General features: G+C 45.5%; 1 protein-coding gene across 6 annotated transcripts in view; it reads left to right on the top strand.

Annotated features, from left to right (window-relative positions):
- The window catches only part of LOC132378234 (zinc finger protein 385D-like), a 452746-nt gene that overhangs the window by 345479 nt on the left and 82728 nt on the right, over positions 1 to 24539 (top strand). For 2 of the 6 annotated variants that reach the window (XM_059944963.1, XM_059944966.1), the window contains one exon: positions 7571 to 7670. The exons of the other annotated variants lie outside the window; for them this stretch is intronic. In XM_059944963.1, coding sequence (XP_059800946.1) covers positions 7571 to 7670 — 100 coding nt within the window. The remainder of the gene's footprint in view (positions 1 to 7570; positions 7671 to 24539) is intronic. 6 annotated transcript variants of the gene reach the window in all.

Genomic DNA, 24539 nt, shown 5'->3' with positions numbered 1-24539 from the left:
TGTCATGCCTTCTTTTTAACTGCATTGGTATGTTGGGTTCAAATTAAGACCTCTAAGAAAATTTTTTCTACAGAAGTGGTTTACCGTTACTTTCTTCTGGGCAGTATCTTAGGAAGATGGGGGACCCCCAATAATTGTCAATACTCTTCAGAGATTGTCTGCCTGGCATCAGTGGCCACATAACCAGGACTTGTGATGTGCACCAGCTGCTCAAACGACCATCCACCCATAGTTTCACGTGACCCTGATTGGCGGGGGGTGGGGGAGGTGGCTAGGCAAGTGCTACACCTTGCTCAAGGTGACTTACAAGCTAGTGGAGGGAGGGGCTACCCTACACCTCCTTTGGTAGGGATCTATCTCCACCCTGCCATCCTGAAATGTTGAGTGAAGTTGAAATGCAGTGGCATGGAGGTAATGAATGATGGAGGCTAGGGTGATGGATATGGCACAAGAGAGGGAAAGGGGAGGATCTCTTCATTGAGGGTCTAATAATGAAAATCTAACAAAAACTGCAGATGCTGGAAATCAGAAATAAAAACAAGGAATGTTGGTACATTCATGCAAAGACAAACAGCTAACATTCCCAAGACTTGAGGGCATAAGTTAGAGAGAATGGTTGGGACTTTATTCCCTGAAGCATAGAAGATTGACAGGAAATTTGATAGAGACATACAAAGTTATGAAGGATATGGATAGGGTAAATGCAAGCAGGTTTTTCCAGTGACGTTGGGTGAGGCTACCACTAGAGGTCATGGGTTAAAGGTGAGAGGTGAAATATTAAAGAGCCATGAGGGGAAACAACTTCACTCAGAGGGTGGTGAGAGTGTGGAATGAGCTGCCAGCAGAGGTGCTGGATCAAATGTTTGATTTCAACATTGAAGAGAAGTTTGGATGTGTACATGGATCGGAGGGGTGTGCAGGGCCATGCAGGTGGATGGGACTAGGTAGATTAATAGTTCAGCATGGACTAGATGGGCAGAAGGGCTTGTTTCTTTGCTGTAGTGTGACTCTGTGTGTCAGGGAGGAACGAGATGCAGCTGAAGGTGCATCACCCTTCCTGCTAAATCACCAGCGGTTCACTTCAATGCAACTGAGATCATGTTGGCGTTACTGACTACTCGGGGATTTTAATTGTTAAAGGTTTAGGTATTCAGTGGTCCCAATGTTGCTGCACTCAATTAAATAGGTTTATGATCTGGTTTAATTAAAATCACTGGGGTAGATTTTCCAAGCCATCGCACAAAGTATTGTAGCTAATGTACGCATGAATAGTAATATTTCTCTGTACAACCTTTGATCTGGGTAAATGATAAACTTGAGTCTGAGACAATTTTTTAATGCAAATCAAATATCAAATTATCATTAAAAAGAAATCAAGACAACAGTTCTTAATTTTCCAAAACTCACTTAAACTTAACCCAGTCTAAATTAAGCCTGTCTCTGAAAAATAACCTGACTTTAAATGCTTCAAGTGATGTGCAGATAAATATACTCCGTGACCACTTTACTAGGTGGTTGTTGTTATTCCTCTCTGTGTGTCAGGCAGCAACCTCACTGTTCCTTTAGCATTTATCTGCTTTTTACAAGATGGAGTTGCTAACTCAACTCAGCACGGATGGAAAACGTGCAAGGAGCTGGCCAGATTCGAACCCAGGACCTCTCGCCTCGAAGTCCAGTGCAGCTGCCATTACACCACTGGCTGGCTACTCTATTAGGTGCAGGAGTGGAATACAGTAGGGTCTCTGCTTTGGTAGCCAATTCACTTTAAGGTTCAATATGTTGTGCATTCAGAGATGCTCTTCTGCACACCACTGTTGTAACTTTTGGTTATTTGAGTTACTGTCGCCTTCCTGTCAGCCTGAACCAGTCTGGTCATTCACCTCTGACCTCTCTCATTAACAAAGCATTTTCACCTACAGAACAGCTATGGACATTTTCTTTCTTTTTCACTGTAAATTCTAGAGACTGTGGTGTGTGAAAAACGCAGGAGATTGGGAGGTTTCTGAGTTACTCAAACCACCCCATCTGGCACCAACAATCATTCCATGATCAAAGTCACTTAGATCACATTTCTTCCCCATTCTGATGTTTGGTCTGAACAAAGATTGAACCCCTTGACCTCATGCTTCATGCATGGAGTTGCTGCCACATGATTGGCTGATTAGATACTTGCATTAATAAACAGGAGAATGGCCACTGAGTGTCCAGCAATTAATTGTTAAATAGAGTTTTATAAATTATTGTGTGCTTGAAACACGTTGTGCCACAGTCATTTCTGTTCAATATGAAAGAAATCTGCAGGTCACTGATTGATATTGTCATTTTCCTAGGAGGAACTCAGCAGGTCAGGCAGCATCTATGGAGGGGAGTAAACAGTCGATGTTCCAGGCCAAACACAAAATCAATCTTGAACAAGAGTTTTAGCCTGAAGCATCGACTGTTTATTCCCCTCCATAGGCGCTACCTGATCTGCTGAGATCCTCCAGCGATTTGTATATGTTCCAGTCCTGGTGAAGAAACTTGCTATAAGACAGGAGCAGAATTAGGCCATTCCACGTGTCGAGTAGGCTCCACCTTTCCATCGTGGCTGATCCCGGTCCCCATTCAACCCCATTTACGTGGTTTCTCATCATACCCTTTGGTGCCCTGACCAATCAGGAAAGAATCAACTTCCGCCTTACATATGCCCTGGACTTGGCCTCCACCACAGTCTATAGTAGACCATTCCACAGAATAACTACTCTCTGGCTAAAAAGATTCCTCTTTAACTCTGTTATAAAGGGTTGCTCCTCAATTTTGAGGCTGTGCCCTCTAATTCAGTATACCCCCACCATAGGCAACATTTTCTTCACATCCACCCTACCTACTTCTTTCAACATTTGGTAGGTTTAATGAGATCCCCACACATTCTACTAAATTCCAGTGATTACAGGCCTAAAGCTGCCAAACGCTTCACACATGTTAACCCCTTCATTCCCAGAATCATCTTTGTGAACCTCCTTTGGACTCTCTCCAATGCCAACACATCCTTTCTGAGATATGGGGCCCAAAACTGTCCACAATACCCCAGTGCAGCCTGACTAATATCTTATAAAGGCTCAGTATTATCTCCTTGCTTTTATATTCTATTCCCCTTGAAATTTATGCCAATATTGCATTTGCCTTCTTACCACAGACTCAACCTGTAAGTTAATCTTCTGGGAGTCTTGCACAAAAAGTCCTAAGTCCCTCTGCACCTCTAATTTTTGAACCTTCTCCCCATTTAGATAACAGTCCACACTATTGTTCCTTTTACCAAAATGCATTATCATGCATTTCCCAACACTGTATTCCATCTGCCACTTTTTTGCCCATTCTTCCTATTTGTCTAAGTCCTGCTGCAATCACATTGCTTCCTCAGCACCACCTACCCCTCCACCTATCTTCGTATCATCCGAATACAAAGCCAGCAATTTTATTATCTAAATCACTAACAATGTGAAAAGTAGCAGTCGCTGTACTGACCCCTGGGGAACGCCATGAGTCACCGGCAACCAACCAGAAAAGACCCTTTTATTCCCACTCGCTGCCTCCTGCCTGTCAGCCATTCCACTATCCATGCCAGTATCTTTCCTGTAATGCCATAGGATTTTATCTTGTTAAGCAGCCTCGTGTGGCACCTTATCAAACGCCTTCTAAAAATCCAAGTAAATGACATCCACTGCCTCTCCTTTATCCACCCTGCTTGTTACTTCCTCGAAAAACTGACTGATTTGTGAGGCAAGATTTCCCTTCACAGAAACCATGCTGCCTTATTTTATCATTAGTCTCCAACTACCTCAAAACCTCATCCTTAATAATACTCTGCAACACTTTCCCAACCACTGCGGTTGGGCTAGCTGGCCTATAATTTCCTTTCTTTTGCCTCCCTCCCTTCTTAAAGACTGGAGTGACATTTGTTATCTTCCAGTCCTCTGGGACCATGTCAGAATCAAGTGATTCTTGAAAGATCACGACCAATGCATCCGTTATCTCTTCAGCAACCTCTCTCAGGTCTCTGGGATGTAGTCCATCTGGCCCAGGTGACTTATCCACCTTAAGACCGTTGAGTTTGCCTAACACTTGTTCCTTTGTAATCACTATGACACTCACTCCTGCTCCCTGACACTCACAGACCTCTGGCACACTGCGAGTGTCTTCCACAGTGAAAATTGGTGCAAAGTATCCATGAAGTTCATCTGCCTTTTCTTTGACCCCCATTACTACCTCCCAGCATCATTTTCCAGTGGTCCAATATTAACTCTCACCTCTCTTTTACTCTTTATATAACTGAAAAACTTTTGGTATCTTCCTTTACACCATTGGCTAATCTGCCCTTGTATTTCACCTTTTCCCTTCTTATAGCTTTTTTAGTTGCCTTTTGTTGGATTTTGAAAGCTTCCCAATCATCCAACTTCCCACTCACTTTTGCTACCTTATATGCCCTTTCCTTGGCTTTTAGGCAGTCCTTAACTACTTTTGTCAGTCAGTTTCCTAGGCCTGGCATTTGAGAACTTCTGTGGGACAGTTATCCTGTGCCTTATGAGTTATTCCCAGAAACTTCAGCCACCTCTGTTCTGCTGTCATCCTGCCAGTATCCCCTTCCAATCCAAATAAGCAAGCTCCTCTCTCATGCCTCTGTAATTCCCTTTATTCCATTGCGATACTGATACATGTGAGTTATGCTTCTCCCTCTCAAATTGCAGTATGAATTCAATCATATTATGATCACTGCCTCCTAGGGGTTCCTTTCTGTTAAGCGGCCTAATAAGTTCTGAGTTATTACACAACACACAAAGATATCCTTTCCTCGAGTAGCTCTAATAAGCTATCTCGTAGGCATTCAACAAATTTCCTCTCTTGCAATCTGACACCAACTTGATTTTCCCAATCTCCTTGCATATTGAAGTCCTCCATTATAATTATGACATTACCCTTATTACATGCCCTTTCCAGTTTCCTTTGCAAACTCAACCCCACATCTTGGCTGCTATTTGGAGGCATATATTTGACTCCCATAATGGGTTTTTCACCCTCGCAATTTCTTAACTCCACCCACAATGATTCGCCATTCTTTGACCCTATGTCACCTCTTTCTAAAGATGGAATTCCATCTCTTACCTACAGAGCCACACCACTGCCTTGATACACTGTTTTTTCTTTGATGTTGCCCTGAAATGTTGACAGTTTATTCCTCTCCGCTGATGCTGTCTGGCCTGCAGAGTTTCTCCAGCATTGTGTGTATGTTACTCTGGATTTCCAATATCTGCAGAATCCCTTGTCCACAGGTTCAAAGGTCCAATTTAATGTCAGGGAAATGTATACAATATACATTTATTGTGTTTATTATTTTTCCAGGAAGCATTGAAAAGGTGTGCTGGGATGTGGCCCTCAGAACAATGTAGATTCCTATCTATCAGCGTGAAATATGGAAAATCTGTCTGTTGATATTATGACTTGCAATCATTTTTCTATTGGCAGAAGGCAGCTGTACTGACTGTAGGCTCCCAGCACATTGACAGATGCCAATTTTGAGCATGATCGCTTGAATGATGATTGTCTAACAGAAGCAGCCACTGTAGAAGTGAGGTATTCATGGTAAACCTTAAGAGATGTGATTTCATTGCAAGGATAAAAGGCTAAAGAATAGGCACTGGGGGAATTTAGTGAAATCATTTTAAACAAAGACCTTCTCAAAGGGAAAATTATGGGAGGAATTTAACTTAGAGCAGTTCATAATAAAATGACAGGATTGTTGGGGAGAAAGAGAAAATGAAAACTTCGAGACAATTAACCAGAAGCAGTAACTCTTTCTCCATCCTGGGTAATTCAGATGTTCTCTGCCTTTACCTCAGAGCAGCCTTTTCTGCCTGTGGACAGTCCAGTTCACGAGTTGATAAATGGACATAGACACAAACATGAGATTCTGCAGATGCTGGAAATCCAGAGCAACACACACAAAATGCTGGAGGAACTCAGCAGGTCAGGCAGCATCGATGGAAATTAATCTGATTCTGATTGAGTTGAAGCTGTACAGTATGTTCTCTGGAGAGGGTCCAGAGAAGGTTCTCAAAGGAATAAACATTCAACATTTCGGACCAAGACTGGTTCTCATTATTTCATGTTTTTATCAAGCACGCAATAGGGCTTTCCATCCAACGAGTCACACTGCCCAGCAACCCACTGATTAAACCCTAGCCTACTCACAGAGCAATGTACAATGACCAATTAACCTGCTAACCAGTACGTCTTTGCACTCTGGGGGGGGGGGGGGAACTGGAGCACCCAGATGAAACCCACACGGTCACGGGAAAGACATATAAACTCTTCACAGGTGGCGCTGGAAGTGAACGCTGATCTCCAATGTCCCAAGCGGTAAATGTGTTGTGCAAACTGCTGTGCTACCATGGCAACCCGAAGATTGATGAAGGGTCTCAGTTAATATTGACTCTTTATTCACCTCCATTGATGCTGTCTGATCTGCTGAGTTCCTCCTGCACTTTGTGTGTAAAGGTCTGGGTGTAAGCACCTTGGAGACAGAGGATCCACGTCAGATTCAGATTTATTTATTACATGTGCTCCAGAACGCACAGTGAACAGTGTCATTTGCGTGAGCAACCGACATAATCTAAGGAGGGGCTGGGGACAGACTGCAAGAGTCAGCACACATTCCGGAGCCAACGTAGCATGTCCACTGTGTTCAACAGAATGACAACACAACACAAACAATAACATAAACAACAACAGAACAAAACAACACTCTTCCTATCTTCCCGAGCACTCACAAAGGCTTCCAACCCCAGGACAGGCAACTCCAGCCATCCAGACCTTGTCCTCCTGAAGTTTAGGCAGAGTCACAAATAAGAGAGACACCTGCACAATGACAAGACTGTGATAAGGCTGATAAAGTTTACAAATCAGGATGAATGCCAGTAATGAGAGCCCAGTTAGCAACAGATGGGATGCACCGTGTACACTGTCATGTCAGATGTCTTCTTCTCCAGTGCATGCTGTCCCCTGCTTCTGCTCCTGCAGTTTGATATGTGTCCATCTCCCAGAGCTGCCTTCTCACACCTACCTGTTGACAATGCCTCGAACACTACAGCACAGTACAGGCCCTTCAGCCAGGATGTTGTGCTGAACTTTTAACCTACTTTAAGATCAATCTAAACCTTCCCTCCCACACAGGCCTCCATTTTGCTATCATCCATACCCTGCCTAAAGTGTTGGTAAACACCCCAATGTATCAGCCTCTCCCACCACCCCGGTACCACGTTCCACACACCCACCACTCTCTGGATGGAGAAAAATCTACCTCTGACATTCCACCCCTATACTTTCCTCCAATCATCTTAAAATTATGCCCCCTCGTATTAGTTTTTTCTGCCCTGAGAAAACGTCTCTGGTTGTCTATTCAATCTTTGTCTCTTACCATCTTTGCAACACACACAAATGCTGGAGGAACTCAGCAGGCTGGGCAGTATCCATGGATAAAAGTACAGTTGATGTTTTGGGCCGAAACTCTTATCATCTTATACGCTTCTTCACTCAGAGGGTGGTGAGACTGTGGAACGAGATGCCAGCAGAAGTGGTGGATGAAGTTTTGATTTCAACATTGAAGAGAAATTTCGATAGCTACATGGATGGGAGAGGTATGGAGTGTTATGGACTGGGTGCAGCTCGATGGGAGTAGGCAGATTAATAGTTTGGAACTAAGTGGGCCAAAGTGCCTGTATCTGTGCTGTCGTGTTCTATAACTCTCTGACTCTATCATGTCAACTCTCACCCTCCTTCACTCCAAAGAGAAAAGAATTAGCTCACTCAACTTAGCCTCAGAAGACATGCTCTCTAATCCAGGCAGCATCCTGAAAAATCTTCTCTGCACCCTCTCTAAAGCACGGAATCCCAGCCTGGGGTCTATGGACCCCTTGGTTAATGGTAGAAGTCCATGGCATAGAAAAAGTTTGCATCTCTGCTCTAAAACTTGCATGTCCTTCCTATAATGAGGCCACCAGAACTGAACACAATATTCCGTGTGGTATAACCAGAGATTCATAGAGCTGCTTGAACACAATCTCACAGCTGATGAAGGCCAATGCACCATATGCCTTCTTGACCACCTCACCAACTATCACATCTATTGTATGGTAGTCATTTAGTTATCTAATCAGCTTGGGCAAAGTTATATGTCGGGTGTTTGGAAAGATAATTGTTTCCTCATCTTTCAATCCCCTGTTCAGATTCTGGACATGAAATGGATAAGAGCAACCAAGATGCGTGCTATGGTTATTCCCTCATGCCACATTTGAAATGCCAAGACAGATCTAGTAATCTAAATTTCCTGGAGCATTTGAGATCCCACAATATGTTGACTCAGTGACAAGGATCGTACGGGTCAGTAAAAGCTGTTTCCACTTATTTTGTTTTGAAAAAATTAATTACTTATTGAATTCCACTTTGAGGACAAGGTGATTTTACGTCAGTTCCACCAAAACAAATTTTTGTCAGACTTTTAAGACTCTTTCAGAAATTGTTTGGGCTCCAGGAAAAGCAAAAGGCAGCTCATACACAGAAAGGCCAAGAAAATTTCACAGCTCAGTAACAGAAATGAAATGTTCCTGGAGAGAAATAGAGTGTGTAGAATTTGTAGAAGTGTGAGAAGAGGAAGCCCAGATGAAACAAATAGGATAAAGGTGGAGGAGGAAACACTTACTCGATTGTTGAAACTGCAAACATGAAAAATGCCACATCTGCTTGAAGATAGTCAGAAAGCCTAATGTGCAGAATGAGAAAAAGACCCTGGGTACCACTCAATGGGCAGCAGATGGCATGGATTTGAGCACCAGAGCAGATAAAGATTTTCTGAGCATCTTGCCAGATGTGTTGGGAGGGGCAGAAGAACACTGGCTCTGAATTACATCCAGATGGAATGTGGTTGAAGTTCTAGTTCAATCATCCAGGAAAACTATTAATGGTTATCTTGGGACTTGCATCAGCTGTGGATATAATGCTAGCCTATTATTCTGTTGGTGTTTAAGGACAGAATATTGAAGGTCTGAAGTGATGTTGCTTGAACCATAAAATGGTTTGATGATCTCCATTGGTGATGCAAGCTTCTTCTATCTCTCTCTTTAACAGCAGTTAAATAATCAAGTGAATACGGAAATAAATTACCCATTTGGTCTAAAATTCTAGGAGTCCCACTCCATTCAAGAGCAGCGGAGCAGAGTATCATCTCTGTGGCTCTAAAAGAGAATGTCCCAACTCACGGTGCTAAGTCTGATACCATTATCATAATTCAAAGTCCAAAATAAATGTATTATCAAAGTACATATATGTCACCATACACTACCCTGAGGTTCACTTTAATGATAAAATCAATGAGAAACACACATAAAGACAGGGAAACAACCAGTGTGTAAAAGAAGACAAAATGCCTAAGTACAATCAAAATTATAATAATAAATAAGTAATAAATAATATTGAGAATATGAAATGTCAAGACTTTGAAAGTGAGTCCATACGTTGTGGAATCAATTCAGTGTTGTGGTAAGTGAAGTTGTTCTTGCTTGTTCAGGAGCCTGATGTTTGTAGGGAAATAACTGTTCCTGAACCTGGTGCAGTGGAACCTGAGGCTCCTGTCGCTCCTGCCTGATGGTAATAGTAGGAAGAGAGCATGGCCTGGATGCTGGGAGTCGCAGAACACAAAACATAGAAATCTACAGCACATGACAGGCCCTTCGGCCCACAATGTAGTGCCGCCCATGTAACCTACTCTAGAAACTGCCTCGAATTCCCTTACCGCATAGCCCTCTATTTTTCTAAACTCCTTGTACCTATCTAAGAATCTCTTAAAAGATCCTATTATATCCGCCTCTACCACCATCATTGGCAGTGCATTCCACGCACCCGCCACTCTCTGTATGAAAAACTTACCTCTGATATCCCCCTTGTACCTACTTCCATACCCCCTCGTGTTAGCCATTTCAGCCCTGGGAAAAAGCCTCTGGCTATCCTCACGATCAATGCCTCTCATCATCTTATACACCTCTATCAAGTTACCTCTCATCCTCCGTCACTCCAAGGAGAAAAGGCCAAGTTCACTCAACATATTCTCATAAGGCACACTCTCCAATCCATGCAACATCTTTATACATCTCCTCTGCACCCTTTCTATATAGTATCCACGTCCTTCCTGTAGGGAGGTGACCAGAACTGGGTCTAACCAAGGTCTCATATAGTCATAACATTATCACACAGCTATTAAACTCAATCCCACAGCTGATGAAGGTCAACACACCATACACCTTCTTAACAACACTGTCATCCTGCTTTGAGTGTCCCATGGACACAGACCCAAAGATGTCTTTGAGCCTCCACACTGCCAAGAGTCTTACCATTAATATTATATTCCATCTTCAAATTGGACCTATCAAAATGAACCATTTCACAGTTATATAGGTTCAAGTCCACCTGCCACCTCAGCCCAATTCTGCATCCTATCGATGTCACGCTATAAACTCTGACAGCCCTCCAAACTATACACTACACCCCCATCAGCAAACTTACTAATCCACCCTTTTACTTCCTCATCCAGGTCACTTATAAAAATCACAAAGAGGAGGAGTCCCAGAACAGATCCTGAGACACACCACTGGTCACTGACCTCCCTGCAGAATATGAACCACCTGCAACCACCCTTTGCCATCCATGGGCAGGCCAATTCTGGATCCACAAAGAAAAGTCTCCTAGGATCCCATGTCTCCTTACTTTCTGAAGGAGCCTTGCATGGGGAACGTTATCAAATGCCTTACTGAAATCCATATACACTACATCCGCTGGTCTACCTTCATCAATGTGTTTTGTTACATCCTCAAAGAATTCAATCAGGCTCATAAGACATGACCTGCCCTTGACAAAGCCATGCTGACTATCCCTAATCAGAGTATGTCTCTCCAAATGCTCATAAATCCTGTGAGGATCTTCTCCAACAACCTGACAACCACAAAAGTCAGACTCACTGGTATACAATTTCCTGAGTTATCTCTACTCCCTTTCTTGGACAAGGAAACAACATTTGCAACCCTCCAATCCTCTAGTATTTCTCCCATCCCTATTGATGCTGCAAAGATCATTGCCAGAGGCTCAGCAATCTCCTCCCTCGCTTCCCACAGTAGCCTGGGGTATATCTTGCTGGACCCATCAACTTATCTTACTTAATGCTTTTCAAAAGATCCAGCACATCCTCTTTCTTAATGTCTATATGCTCAAGCATTTCAGTCTGCCAATAGTCATCCCTACAATTGCCAAGGGCCTTTTCCCTGGTGAATACTGAAGCAAACTACCTCCTCTGACTCAGTGCACACGTTTCCATTATCGCACCTGATTGGTCCTATTCTCACACGGCTCATCCTCTTGCTCTTCAAATACTTTTAGAATGCCTTGGGGTTTTCCCTAATCCTGCCCACCTTCTCATGGCCCCTTCTAGCTCTCCTAATTTCATTCTTAAGCTCCTTCCTGGCAACCATGTAATTTTCTAGAGCTCTAATAGAACCTAGTTTCTTGAACCTTCTCGTAAGCTTTTCTTTTCTTCTTAACTAGATTTTCTTCATCCTTTGAGATCCATGATTCTTTTACCCTCCCATCCTTTCCCTGCCTCAGTGGAACATTCCCATGCAGAACACCTTGAAAATGTTCCCTGAACATTTGCCACATTTCTGCTGTGTGTTTCCCTGAGAACATCTTCTCCCACTTTATGCTTCCAAGTTTCTGCCTGGTAGCATCATGTTTTCCCCTATCCCAGTTAAATGTTTTCCCAAATTGCCTACTCCTATTCCCCTCCAGCGCTATGGTAAAGGGGATAGAATTGTGATCACTTCATCCAAAATGCTCACCCACTGAGAGATCTGACACCTGACCACGTTCATTTCCCAATACCAGATCAAGTACAGCCTCTCCTCTAGTCGGCTTATCTACATATGCACCAGGTAACCTTCCTGAACACACCTAACAATCTCCACCCCATTAAACCCCTTGCTCTAAGGAGATGCCAGTCAGTATTAGGAAAGTTAAAATCACTCATCACAACAACCCTATTGTTATTGCACCATTCCAGAATCTGCCTCCCTATCTGCTCTTCGATGTCTCTGTTACTACTAGGGGAGTCTATAAAAAACACTGAGTAGAGTTATTGCCTCCTTCCTGTATCTGACTTCCCTTCATAATAACTCAGTAAACAACCCCTCAATGACTTCCTGCGTTTTTGCAGCCGTGGTACAATGCCTGATTGGCAATGCCACGCCCCCACCTCCGGCACACTCAGCAGCCATTCCTGCCCCTGAGACATCCAAATCTCTGTAATGACCACTACGTCACAGGTCCAGGTATTGATCCATGTTCTAAGTCCCTCTGCCTTGTTTATGACATTTCAAGTTCATGTTTATTGTCATCTGTACACATATTCAACCAAATGAAACTGGACTACGATGTATCCACAAAACATGTATCACATAGCTCATAAACCAAAATATGATTCTATAATGAAGTTGATAAAATATAATTCAAATGCATGTAGTAAAGCCCAGCAGAGGTAAACAATAAATAGTACAGTGACCAGCTCACTGTCCTCGGTGGGGGTAGGGTATGACCACTTCCGTGTCATTCGGGAAATCTAACTGTAAACAGTTTGCACCATCTCCCTGTGATCCCATGGGTTCACAGTCTAAAAACATACAGGTTAGTAGATTAATTGGCCACATGGGTGTAATTGGACGGCATGGGTTGTATTTCAGAATCAGAATCGTTTATTATCACTATCATAATGTATGTCGTGAAATTTGAAGTTTTTATAGCAACAGTACAGTGGAGTACATAGAAAACAACAAATTACAATAAGAAATATAGATATATAGTGTGTGTGTATATACATACATACATATATAGCGTGTGTGTGTGTGTGTGTGTGTTTTTTTTATATTTTCCTTCCCCTTATGGGTGGTGCGAACATACATTTTTCTTTCAATCTCACTCCTCTACCAGTGGCCTGGCAGCTTGACTGTTCAGCACAATATCCTTGCTGGCCTTAGTAGCTCACTATTCTGGATCGAGATCTCAGATGTTGTTCCCAGGATTTGCTGGAGCCACTCTCCCAGTCCAGGAGTCACAGCTCCAAGTGCTCCCATCACCACCGATATTACTCTGGCTTTAACCTTCCACATCATTTCTGTCTGCACTTTCAAGCTCTGGCATTTCTCCAGCTTTTCATATTCTTTCTTCCTGATGTTACAGTCATTCGGGATTGCCACAACTATTACATTTGCTTTCTTCTGTTCCTTGGCCAGTATTACTATGTCTGGTCGGTTGGCCAGCACCTGCTTATCAGTCTGTATTTGGAAGTCCCACAAGATCTTAGCTCTGATATTCTCCACTACCTTCTCGGGTGTTTCCATTTGGTTTTGGGAGTGTCCAATACTCTGTGCAGATGTTCCAGTACACAATTCCTGCAACGTGGTTGTGCTATTCAGTGAATGCTGTCCCTGCCTGCATCTTGCACCCTGCTACTATGTGCTGGATGGTTTCAGGGGACTCCTTGCACAGTCTGCATTGTGGGTCTTGTCTGGTGTGATAGACCCCTGCTTCTATTGCTCTTGTGCTCAGTACCTGTTCTTGTGCAGCCATGAGCAGTGACTCTGTGAGTCCCTCAGCCCTGCCATTTCCAGCCATTGGTAGGACTTTCTTAAGTCAGCCACCTCTGCGACCTCACCTCTGCTGCATCCTGTGCAGTGGCTTGTCCTGACATGTCCCCTGGTCCTCTGGCTCTGCTTCACCCACTTCCATTTCCATATCCCCTGCCTGCTGCCTGGGGTATTCTCCTAGCAGGTCACCCTTAGGGGCCATCTTCCTGACATGCTCATGGATGTCTCACACTTCTTCCAGGACCGGGGCCTTGACTTTCAAGTCCCAATTCTCCTTTATTCTGCTGATGAGTCCGATGTCGAGAGAGAGAGAGAGAGAGAGAGAGAGAGAGAGAGAGAGAGAGAGAGAGAGAGAAATTAGATGAAAGAATTAGTAAGGTAGTGTTCATGGGTTAATTGTCCATTCAGAAATCTGATAGTGGATTAAGCCCCGTTATTTCATCAAATATAATATTTTTTGAAAAATATTTGAACTGAAAAGAGGGGTAAGAATGGGGAAAAGAAATGGAAATTAAAAAAAGCGCCACTGTGGAGCCTGCATCCGAGAGGAGTGCAGCGAGTGGCTCTCCGACCTGACTGTGTGCTATCGAGGCGGTTGCTGGGCCTCGTTCAGACGAAGCGGCGAATGTCCTCGAAATCCTGAAAGAGATAAGGGAGTTCTGGAAAGAAATAGAGCAGCAGCTCCGTGATATTAAGGCAGAGCTCGTCAGCGTTAATCAAAAAATAGCGGTGGCAGAGACTCGAATTAAGAAGCTGGAAGACCGCGTTCAAATCATGGAACGGATACTGAGCAAGACAATAAAATAATATATCACCAAGAAGGTAAACTGCTTGACCTGGAGGGAAGATCACGGCGGAAAAATATCAGAATCTACAACATTCCCGAAGGAGCGGAGGGCTCGTCTATGATGGAGTTTGTCGGAAAGTTACTGCGGGATGCGTTGGATCTTCCCCCGGCTATGAAGCTGAAAATCGAGAGGACGCACCTCGCGCTGGTTCGGAAACCTACCCAGGACAGAAAGCCACGCTCAATAATAATAAAATTCCTTTGGTACAGCACCAAGGCAGAGATTCTACAAAGGGCCTGGGGTAAAAAGAGAGTGTTTTTCGATGATAAATTAATATATTTTGATGAAGATTATCCCCCATGGTCCTGCAGAAATGCAAAGAATACTCTGAAGTAAAGTACTAAAGCAAAATAAGATTAGATTTCAAACTCCGTACCTTGCTAAACTTTGAGTGTTTTATGACAATGGGATGCAGTTGTACCAGACAGTGGAAGAGGCGACTACAGACATGAAGGCCAGAGGGTTGCCCATCAGCGTGACCAAAACGAGGGAAAGCCTGACTGAGGAATTATCCCGCTCCACTTGGGAAATAATGCGGGAATTGAGAAGGCAGGAGACGAGAGGAGGCCGAGAGAAGTATATCAGGAAGAGACCAGGAGTTTCCCAAAGACAGTTCTCACCCCCTTCAGAAGAGCCATAAGGTTTGGCTAACTTTAAAAATGTTGAGAAGCTAAATGAAAGCAGAAGTACACGGTGATATACCTATCTTGAGAAATGCTTATTATAATGTGGATTTTATATTACTTATTCTTTATTTGCTCACTTACTCCTTTTTCCCAACCAAAATGAGAATATATATATATATAGATATACGTATGTAATGTGTGTGTATGTATGTATGTGTGTGTGTGTGTGTGTGTGTGTGTGTGTATTTGTGTGTATGTATATATATGTATATATAGGAGGAGTACACAGGGAAATCTTTTCTGTGTAATGGATTTGTTCACTGACTTTTATGAATACTGCTTTGGGGGCCCTTAACTCACAAGTAGGAGGGGTTATCCCCCACAGCTAGACATTTCCTCTAGCTCAGCGCAGGGTCATCTACTAGAGACCTCAGCCTTGGAATCACACGTTCATTGCCATTTTTGTTATTATCTGTGTTTCTTGGTTCGTATTTGTTCAGGGAGTAGATCGATTAAGTTTTATTCTAATTTCAATGGTACATTGACAGATAAATACAGATGGCTAAGGACAAGGTAAAATTCATTTCTTTTAATGTCAGAGGGCTATTAAATCCAATCAAACATAAGAGAATTTTATCCAATTTGGAACAATTTGATTCATACTGGGAAAAATGGTTTAAATAAATAATGCCTCATAGGCCTGACTTTATTCTCACAAATCAATGAATCTGTTGTAAAAACAAAAGATCACTCCCTACTTATACATAGTTCTTCCCTTTTGCTTGTTTTTTTCTCTCCACTCTTTTCTATGTGTGTACCTCAGATAAATACTTTGTGGGGATTTGTGATATATATGATTGTATGATATATAGGTACAATGTCTGAAATACATCTTATGGAAATGTTTGATGATGAACTTCAATAAAAAAATAAACTACAGAAATCTGATAGAGGTGGGGAAGACAAAGTTCCTAAAATGGCATATGTGATCTTAGAACCTTCTGTACCTTCTTCCTGACGGTAGCAAGGAGAAGAGGGCACACACTGAGTAAAACAAAAATAAATCATATCAATTTAATTATAAATTTATACCATCTCCAAATTATAAACTAAATAAATTGTGAATCTGTGAGAGCAACTATGTGACAGTTCACCTGCATAATCTGTTGGACAGTTCTTCCAGATTAGAAATCAGGCCCAGATACTCACAAGGAGGACTTTGCAAATGTCCACAGGGTTGACAGCATTTTCCTGTGTTCAAACTCGGTAAATAACTTCTCCATAGATGGGCACAAGCCCAGCTGTGAAAGGAGGAGGTTCGAGCATGGGGCAAGCAACACCATCCCATAAAAAACCAGAACTACAGAAACACCAACGGAAGCTCCAAATACCTCATCCCTGGGAGAGTAAAGAGAAGATAGGCTACAACTGGGGAGCAACTTGAAAGAGTGGCCCAGGACAGGGGACTCTCGTGAGCTCTGTCACTGGTCTATTTTCCACTCTGGTGAGCTGTGCCACTGGTCTACGTTCCACTCTGGCGAGCTATATCACTGGTCTATTTTCCACTCTGGTGAGCTGTATCACTAGTCTATACTCCACTCTGGTGAGCTGTATCACTGGTCTATACTCCACTCTGGTGAGCTGTATCACTGGTCTATACACCACTCCGGCGAGCTGTATCACTGGTCTACGTTCCACTCTGGTGAGCTGTGTAACTGGTCTATGTTCCACTCTGGTGAACTGTGTAACTGGTCTATGTTCCACTCTGGCGAGCTGTGTCACTCGTCTATACTCCACTCTGGCGAGCTGTGACACTGGTCTATACTCCACTCTGGCGAGCTGTGACACTGGTCTATACTCCACTATGGCGAGCTGTGTCACTGGTCTCTACACCACTCTGGTGAGCTGTGTCACTGGTCTTTGTTCCACTCTGGTGAGCAGTGTCACTGGTCTATGTTCCACTCTGATGAGCTGTGTCACTGGTCTATACTCCACTCTGGTGAGCTGTGTCACTGGTCTATGTTCCACTGTGGTGAGCTGTGTCACTGGTCTATACTCCAGTCTGGCGAGATGTGTCACTGGTCTATGTTCCACTCTGGTGAGCTGTGTCACTGGTCTATGATCCACTCTGGTGGGCTGTGTCACTGGTCGATGTTCCACTCGGGCGAGCTGTGTCACTGGTCTATGTTCCACTCTGGTGAGCTGTGTCACTGGTCTATGTTCCACTCTGATGAGCAGTGTCACTGGTCTATGTTCCACTCTGGTGAGCTGTGTCACTGGTCTATGATCCACTCTGGTGAGCTGTGTCACTGGTCTATGATCCACTCTGGTGGGCTGTGTCACTGGTCGATGTTCCACTCGGGCGAGCTGTGTCACTGGTCTATGTTCCACTCTGAAGAGCTGTGTCACTTGTCTATACTCCACTCTGGTGAGCTGTGTCAACGGTCTATACTCCATTCTGACGAGCTGTGTCACTGGTCTATGTTCCACTCTGGCGAGCTGTATCACTGGTCTATGATCCACTCTGGTGAGCTGTGTCACTGATCGATGTTCCACTCTGGTGAGCTGTTTTACTGGTTTATGTTCCACTCTGGTGAGCTGTGTCACTGGTCTGTACTCCACTCTGGTGAGCTGTGTCACTGGTCTGTACTCCACTCTGGTGAGCTGTGTCACTGGTCTATGATCCACTCTGGAGAGCTGTGTCACTGGTCTATGTTCCACTCTGATGAGCTGTGACACTGTTCTATGTTCCACTCTGGTGAGCTGTGTCACTGGTCTATGTTCCACTCTGGTGAGCTGTGTCACTGGTCTATGTTCCACTCTGGTGAGCTGTGTCACTGGTCTATGATCCACTCTGGTGAGCTGTGTCACTGGTTGGTCTATGATCCACTCTGGTGAGCTGTGTCACTGGTCTATACACCACTCTGGTGAGCTGTGTCACTGGTCTATGATCCACTCTGGTGAGCTGTGTCACAGGTCTATGTTCCACTCTAGTGAGCTGTTTTACTGGTCTATGATCCACTCTGCTGAGCTGTGTCACTGGTCTATACACCACTCTGGTGAGCTGTGTCACTGGTCTATGATCCACTCTGGTGAGCTGTGTCACTGGTCTATACTCCACTCTGGTGAGCTGTGTCAACGGTCTATGTTCCACTCTGGTGAGCTGTGTCACTGGTCTATGATCCACTCTGGAAAGCTGTGTCACTGGTCTATACACCACTCTGGTGAGCTGTGTCACTGGTCTATGACTCACTTTGGTGAGCTGTGTCACTGGTCTATGTTCCACTCTGAAGAGCTGTGTCACTTGTCTATACTCCACTCTGGTGAGCTGTGTCAATGGTCTATACTCCACTCTGACGAGCTGTGTCACTGGTCTATGTTCCACTCGGGCGAGCTGTGTCAATGGTCTATGTTCCACTCTGGTGAGCTGAGTCACTTGTCTATACTCCACTCTGGTGAGCTGTGTCAAAGGTCTATACTCCACTCTGGTGAGCTGTGTCAACGGTCTATACCCCACTCTGGTGATCTTTGTCACTGGTCTATACTCCACTCTGGTGAGCTGTGTCAACGGTCTATACCCCACTCTGGTGAGCTGAGTCACTGGTCTATACTCGACTCTGGTGAGCTGTGTCAACGGTCTATACTCCACTCTGGTGAGCTGTGTCACTGGTCTATACTCCACTCTGGCGAGCTGTGTCACTGGTCTATACTCCACTCTGGTGAGCTGTGTCAACGGTCTATACTCCATCTGGTGAGCTGTGTCACTGGTCTATACTCCACTCTGGCGAGCTGTGTCACTCGTCTATACTCCACTCTGGGGAGCTGTGTCACTGGTCTATACTCCACTCTGGCGAGCTGTGACACTGGTCTATACTCCACTATGGCGAGCTGTGTCACTGGTCTCTACACCACTCTGGTGAGCTGTGTCACTGGTCTTTGTTCCACTCTGGTGAGCAGTGTCACTGGTCTATGTTCCACTCTGATGAGCTGTGTCACTGGTCTATACTCCACTCTGGTGAGCTGTGTCACTGGTCTATGTTCCACTGTGGTGAGCTGTGTCACTGGTCTATACTCCAGTCTGGCGAGATGTGTCACTGGTCTATGTTCCACTCTGGTGAGCTGTGTCACTGGTCTATGATCCACTCTGGTGGGCTGTGTCACTGGTCGATGTTCCACTCGGGCGAGCTGTGTCACTGGTCTATGTTCCACTCTGGTGAGCTGTGTCACTGGTCTATGTTCCACTCTGATGAGCAGTGTCACTGGTCTATGTTCCACTCTGGTGAGCTGTGTCACTGGTCTATGATCCACTCTGGTGAGCTGTGTCACTGGTCTATGATCCACTCTGGTGGGCTGTGTCACTGGTCGATGTTCCACTCGGGCGAGCTGTGTCACTGGTCTATGTTCCACTCTGAAGAGCTGTGTCACTTGTCTATACTCCACTCTGGTGAGCTGTGTCAACGGTCTATACTCCATTCTGACGAGCTGTGTCACTGGTCTATGTTCCACTCTGGCGAGCTGTATCACTGGTCTATGATCCACTCTGGTGAGCTGTGTCACTGATTGATGTTCCACTCTGGTGAGCTGTTTTACTGGTTTATGTTCCACTCTGGTGAGCTGTGTCACTGGTCTGTACTCCACTCTGGTGAGCTGTGTCACTGGTCTGTACTCCACTCTGGTGAGCTGTGTCACTGGTCTATGATCCACTCTGGAGAGCTGTGTCACTGGTCTATGTTCCACTCTGATGAGCTGTGACACTGTTCTATGTTCCACTCTGGTGAGCTGTGTCACTGGTCTATGTTCCACTCTGGTGAGCTGTGTCACTGGTCTATGTTCCACTCTGGTGAGCTGTGTCACTGGTCTATGATCCACTCTGGTGAGCTGTGTCACTGGTTGGTCTATGATCCACTCTGGTGAGCTGTGTCACTGGTCTATACACCACTCTGGTGAGCTGTGTCACTGGTCTATGATCCACTCTGGTGAGCTGTGTCACAGGTCTATGTTCCACTCTAGTGAGCTGTTTTACTGGTCTATGATCCACTCTGCTGAGCTGTGTCACTGGTCTATACACCACTCTGGTGAGCTGTGTCACTGGTCTATGATCCACTCTGGTGAGCTGTGTCACTGGTCTATACTCCACTCTGGTGAGCTGTGTCAACGGTCTATGTTCCACTCTGGTGAGCTGTGTCACTGGTCTATGATCCACTCTGGAAAGCTGTGTCACTGGTCTATACACCACTCTGGTGAGCTGTGTCACTGGTCTATGATTCACTTTGGTGAGCTGTGTCACTGGTCTATGTTCCACTCTGAAGAGCTGTGTCACTTGTCTATACTCCACTCTGGTGAGCTGTGTCAATGGTCTATACTCCACTCTGACGAGCTGTGTCACTGGTCTATGTTCCACTCGGGCGAGCTGTGTCAATGGTCTATGTTCCACTCTGGTGAGCTGAGTCACTGGTCTATACTCGACTCTGGTGAGCTGTGTCAACGGTCTATACTCCACTCTGGTGAGCTGTGTCACTGGTCTATACTCCACTCTGGCGAGCTGTGTCACTGGTCTATACTCCACTCTGGTGAGCTGTGTCAACGGTCTATACTCCATCTGGTGAGCTGTGTCACTGGTCTATACTCCACTCTGGTGAGCTGTGTCACTGGTCTATACTCCACTCTGCTGAGCTGTGTCACTGGTCTATACTCCACTCTGGCGAGCTGTGTCACTGGTCTATACTCCACTCTGGTGAGCTGTGTCACTGACTATACTCCACTCTGGTGAGCTGTGTCAACGGTCTATGTTCCACTCTGGTGAGCTGTGTCACTGGTCTATGATCCACTCTGGAAAGCTGTGTCACTGGTCTATGTTCCACTCTGGCGAGCTGTGTCACTGGTCTATACTCCACTCTGGTGAGCTGTGTCACTGGTCTATGATCCACTCTGGTGGGCTGTGTCACTGGTCGATGTTCCACTCGGGCGAGCTGTGTTACTTGTCTATACTCAACTCTGGTGAGCTGTGTCAACGGTCTATACTCCACTCTGGTGAGCTGTGTCACTTGTCTATACTCCACTGTGGTGAGCTGTGTCAACGGTCTATACTCCACTCTGACGAGCTGTGTCACTTGTCTATACTCCACTCTGGTGAGCTGTGTCAACGGTCTATACTCCACTCTGGTGACCTGTGTCAACGGTCTATGTTCCACTCTGGCGAGCTGTGTCACTGCTCTATACTCCAATCTGGTGAGCTGTGTCAACAGTCTATGTTCCACTCTGGTGAGCTGTGTCACTGGTCTATACTCCACTCTGACGAGCTGTGTCACTGGTCTATACTCCACTCTGGCGATCTGTTTCACTGGTTTATACTCCACTCTGGCGAGCTGTGTAACTGGTCTATGTTCCACTCTAGTGAGCTGTGTCACTGGTCTATACACCACTCTGGTGAACTGTGTCACTGGTCTATGATCCACTCTGGTGAGCTGTGTCACTGGTCTATACTCCACTCTGGTGACCTGTGTCAATGGTCTATACTCCACTCTGGCGAGCTGTGTCACTGCTCTATACTCCACTCTGGTGAGCTGTGTCAACGGTCTATGTTCCACTCTGGTGAGCTGTGTCACTGGTCTATACTCCACTCTGTTGAGCTGTGTCACTGGTCTATACTCCACTCTGGTGAGCTGTGTCACTGGTCTATACTCCACTCTGGTGACCTGTGTCAATGGTCTATACTCCACTCTGGCGAGCTGTGTCACTGCTCTATACTCCACTCTGGTGAGCTGTGTCAACGGTCTATGTTCCACTCTGGTGAGCTGTGTCACTGGTCTATGATCCACTCTGGTGAGCTGTGTCACTGGTCTATACTCCACTCTGGCGAGCTGTGTCAATGGTCTATACTCCACTCTGGTGAGCTGTGTCAACGGTCTATGTTCCACTCTGGCGAGCTGTGTCAATGGTCTATACTCCACTCTGGTGAGCTGTGTCAACGGTCTATGTTCCACTCTGGTGAGCTGTGTCACTGGTCTATACACCACTCTGGTGAGCGGTGTCACTGGTCTATGATCCACTCTGGTGAGCTGTGTCACTGCTCTATACTCCAATCTGGTGAGCTGTGTCAACGGTCTATGTTCCACTCCGGTGAGCTGTGTCACTGGTCAATGATCCACTCTGGTGAGCTGTGTCACTGGTCTATACTCCACTCTGGTGACCTGTGTCAATGGTCTATACTCCACTCTGGCGAGCTGTGTCACTGGTCTATACTCCACTCTGGTGACCTGTGTCAATGGTCTATACTCCACTCTGGTGAGCTGTGTCACTGCTCTATACTCCACTCTGGTGAGCTGTGTCAACAGTCTATGTTCCACTCTGGTGAGCTGTGTCACTGGTCTATACTCCACTCTGGTGAGCTGTGTCACTGGTCTATACACCACTCTGGTGAGCTGTGACACTGGTCTATGATCCACTCTGGTGAGCTGTGTCACAGGTCTATGTTCCACTCTGGCGAGCTATATCACTGGTCTATTTTCCACTCTGGCGAGCTGTGTCACTGGTCTATGTTCCATTCTGGTGAGCTGTGTCACTGGTCTAAGTTCCACTCTGGTGAGCTGTGTCACTGGTCTGTGTTCCACTCTAGTGAGCTGTTTTACTGGTTTATGTTCCACTCTGGTGAGATTTGTCACTGGTCTATGTTCCACTCTGATAAGCTGTGTCTCTGGTCTATGATCCACTCTGGTGGGCTGTGTCACTGATCGATGTTCCACTCTGGTGAGCTGTTTTACTGGTTTATGTTCCACTCTGGTGAGCTGTGTCACTGGTCTGTACTCCACTCTGGTGAGTTGTGTCACTGGTCTATGTTCCACTCTGATGAGCTGTGTCACTGGTCTATTTTCCACTCTGGTGAGCTGTGTCACTGGTCTATGTTCCACTCTGGTGAGCTGTGTCACTGGTCTATGTTCCACTCTGGAGAGCTGTGTCACTGCTCTATAATCCTCTCTGGCGAACTGTCTCTCTGGTCACTACTCCACTCTGGCGAGCTGTGTCACTGGTCTATGATCCACTCTGGTGAGCTGTGTCACTGGTCTATGTTCCACTCTGGTGGGCTGTGTCACTGGTCGATGTTCCACTCGGGCGAGCTGTGTCACTGGTCTATGTTGCACTCTGGCGAGCTGTGTCACTTGTCTATACTCCACTCTGGTGAGCTGTGTCAACGGTCTATACTCCACTCTGGTGAGCTGTGTCACTGGTCTATACTCCACTCTGGTGAGCTGTGTCAACGGTCTATACTCCACTCTGGTGAGCTGTGTCAATGGTCTATGTTCCACTCTGGTGGGCTGTGTCACTGGTCGATGTTCCACTCGGGTGAGCTGTGTCAACGGTCTATGTTCCACTCTGGTGAGCTGTGTCACTGGTCTATGATCCACTCTGGTGAGCTGTGTCACTGGTCTAAACACCACTCTGGTGAGCTGTGTCACTGGTCTATACTCCACTCTGGTGAGCTGTGTCAACGGTCTATGTTCCACTCTGGTGAGCTGTGTCACTGGTCTATGATCCACTCTGGAAAGCTGTGTCACTGGTCTATACACCACTCTGGTGAGCTGTGTCACTGGTCTATGATTCACTTTGGTGAGCTGTGTCACTGGTCTATGTTCCACTCTGAAGAGCTGTGTCACTTGTCTATACTCCACTCTGACGAGCTGTGTAACTGGTCTATGATTCACTTTGGTGAGCTGTGTCACTCGTCAATGATCCACTCTAGTGAGCTGTGTCACTGGTCTATGTTCCACTCTGGGGAGCTGTGTCACTGGTCTATACACCACTCTGGTGTGCTGTGTCACTGGTCTATGTTCCACTCTGGTGAGCTGTGTCACTGGTCTATGTTCCACTCTGGTGAGCTGTGTCACTGGTCTATACACCACTCTGGTGAGCTGTGTCACTGGTCTATACTCCACTCTGGTGAGCTGTGTCACTGGTCTATGATCCACTCTGTTGAGCTGTGTCACTGGTCTATGATCCACTCTGGTGAGCTGTGTCACAGGTCTATGTTCCACTCTAGTGAGCTGTTTTACTGGTCTATGATCCACTCTGCTGAGCTGTGTCACTGGTCTATACACCACTCTGGTGAGCTGTGTCACTGGTCTATGATCCACTCTGGTGAGCTGTGTTACTGGTCTATGATCCACTCTGGTGAGCTGTGTCACTGGTCTATGATCCACTCTGGTGAGCTGTGTCACTGGTCTATGATCCACTCTGGAAAGCTGTGTCACTGGTCTATACACCACTCTGGTGAGCTGTGTCACTGGTCTATGATTCACTTTGGTGAGCTGTGTCACTGGTCTATGTTCCACTCTGGCGAGCTGTGTCACTGGTCGATG

This window comes from Hypanus sabinus, chromosome 20 (assembly GCF_030144855.1).
Source record: "Hypanus sabinus isolate sHypSab1 chromosome 20, sHypSab1.hap1, whole genome shotgun sequence".
Lineage (NCBI taxonomy): Eukaryota > Metazoa > Chordata > Chondrichthyes > Myliobatiformes > Dasyatidae > Hypanus > Hypanus sabinus.
The sequence above is the reverse complement of the archived record's forward strand: the minus strand, read 5'-3'. Positions and strand labels throughout refer to the sequence as shown.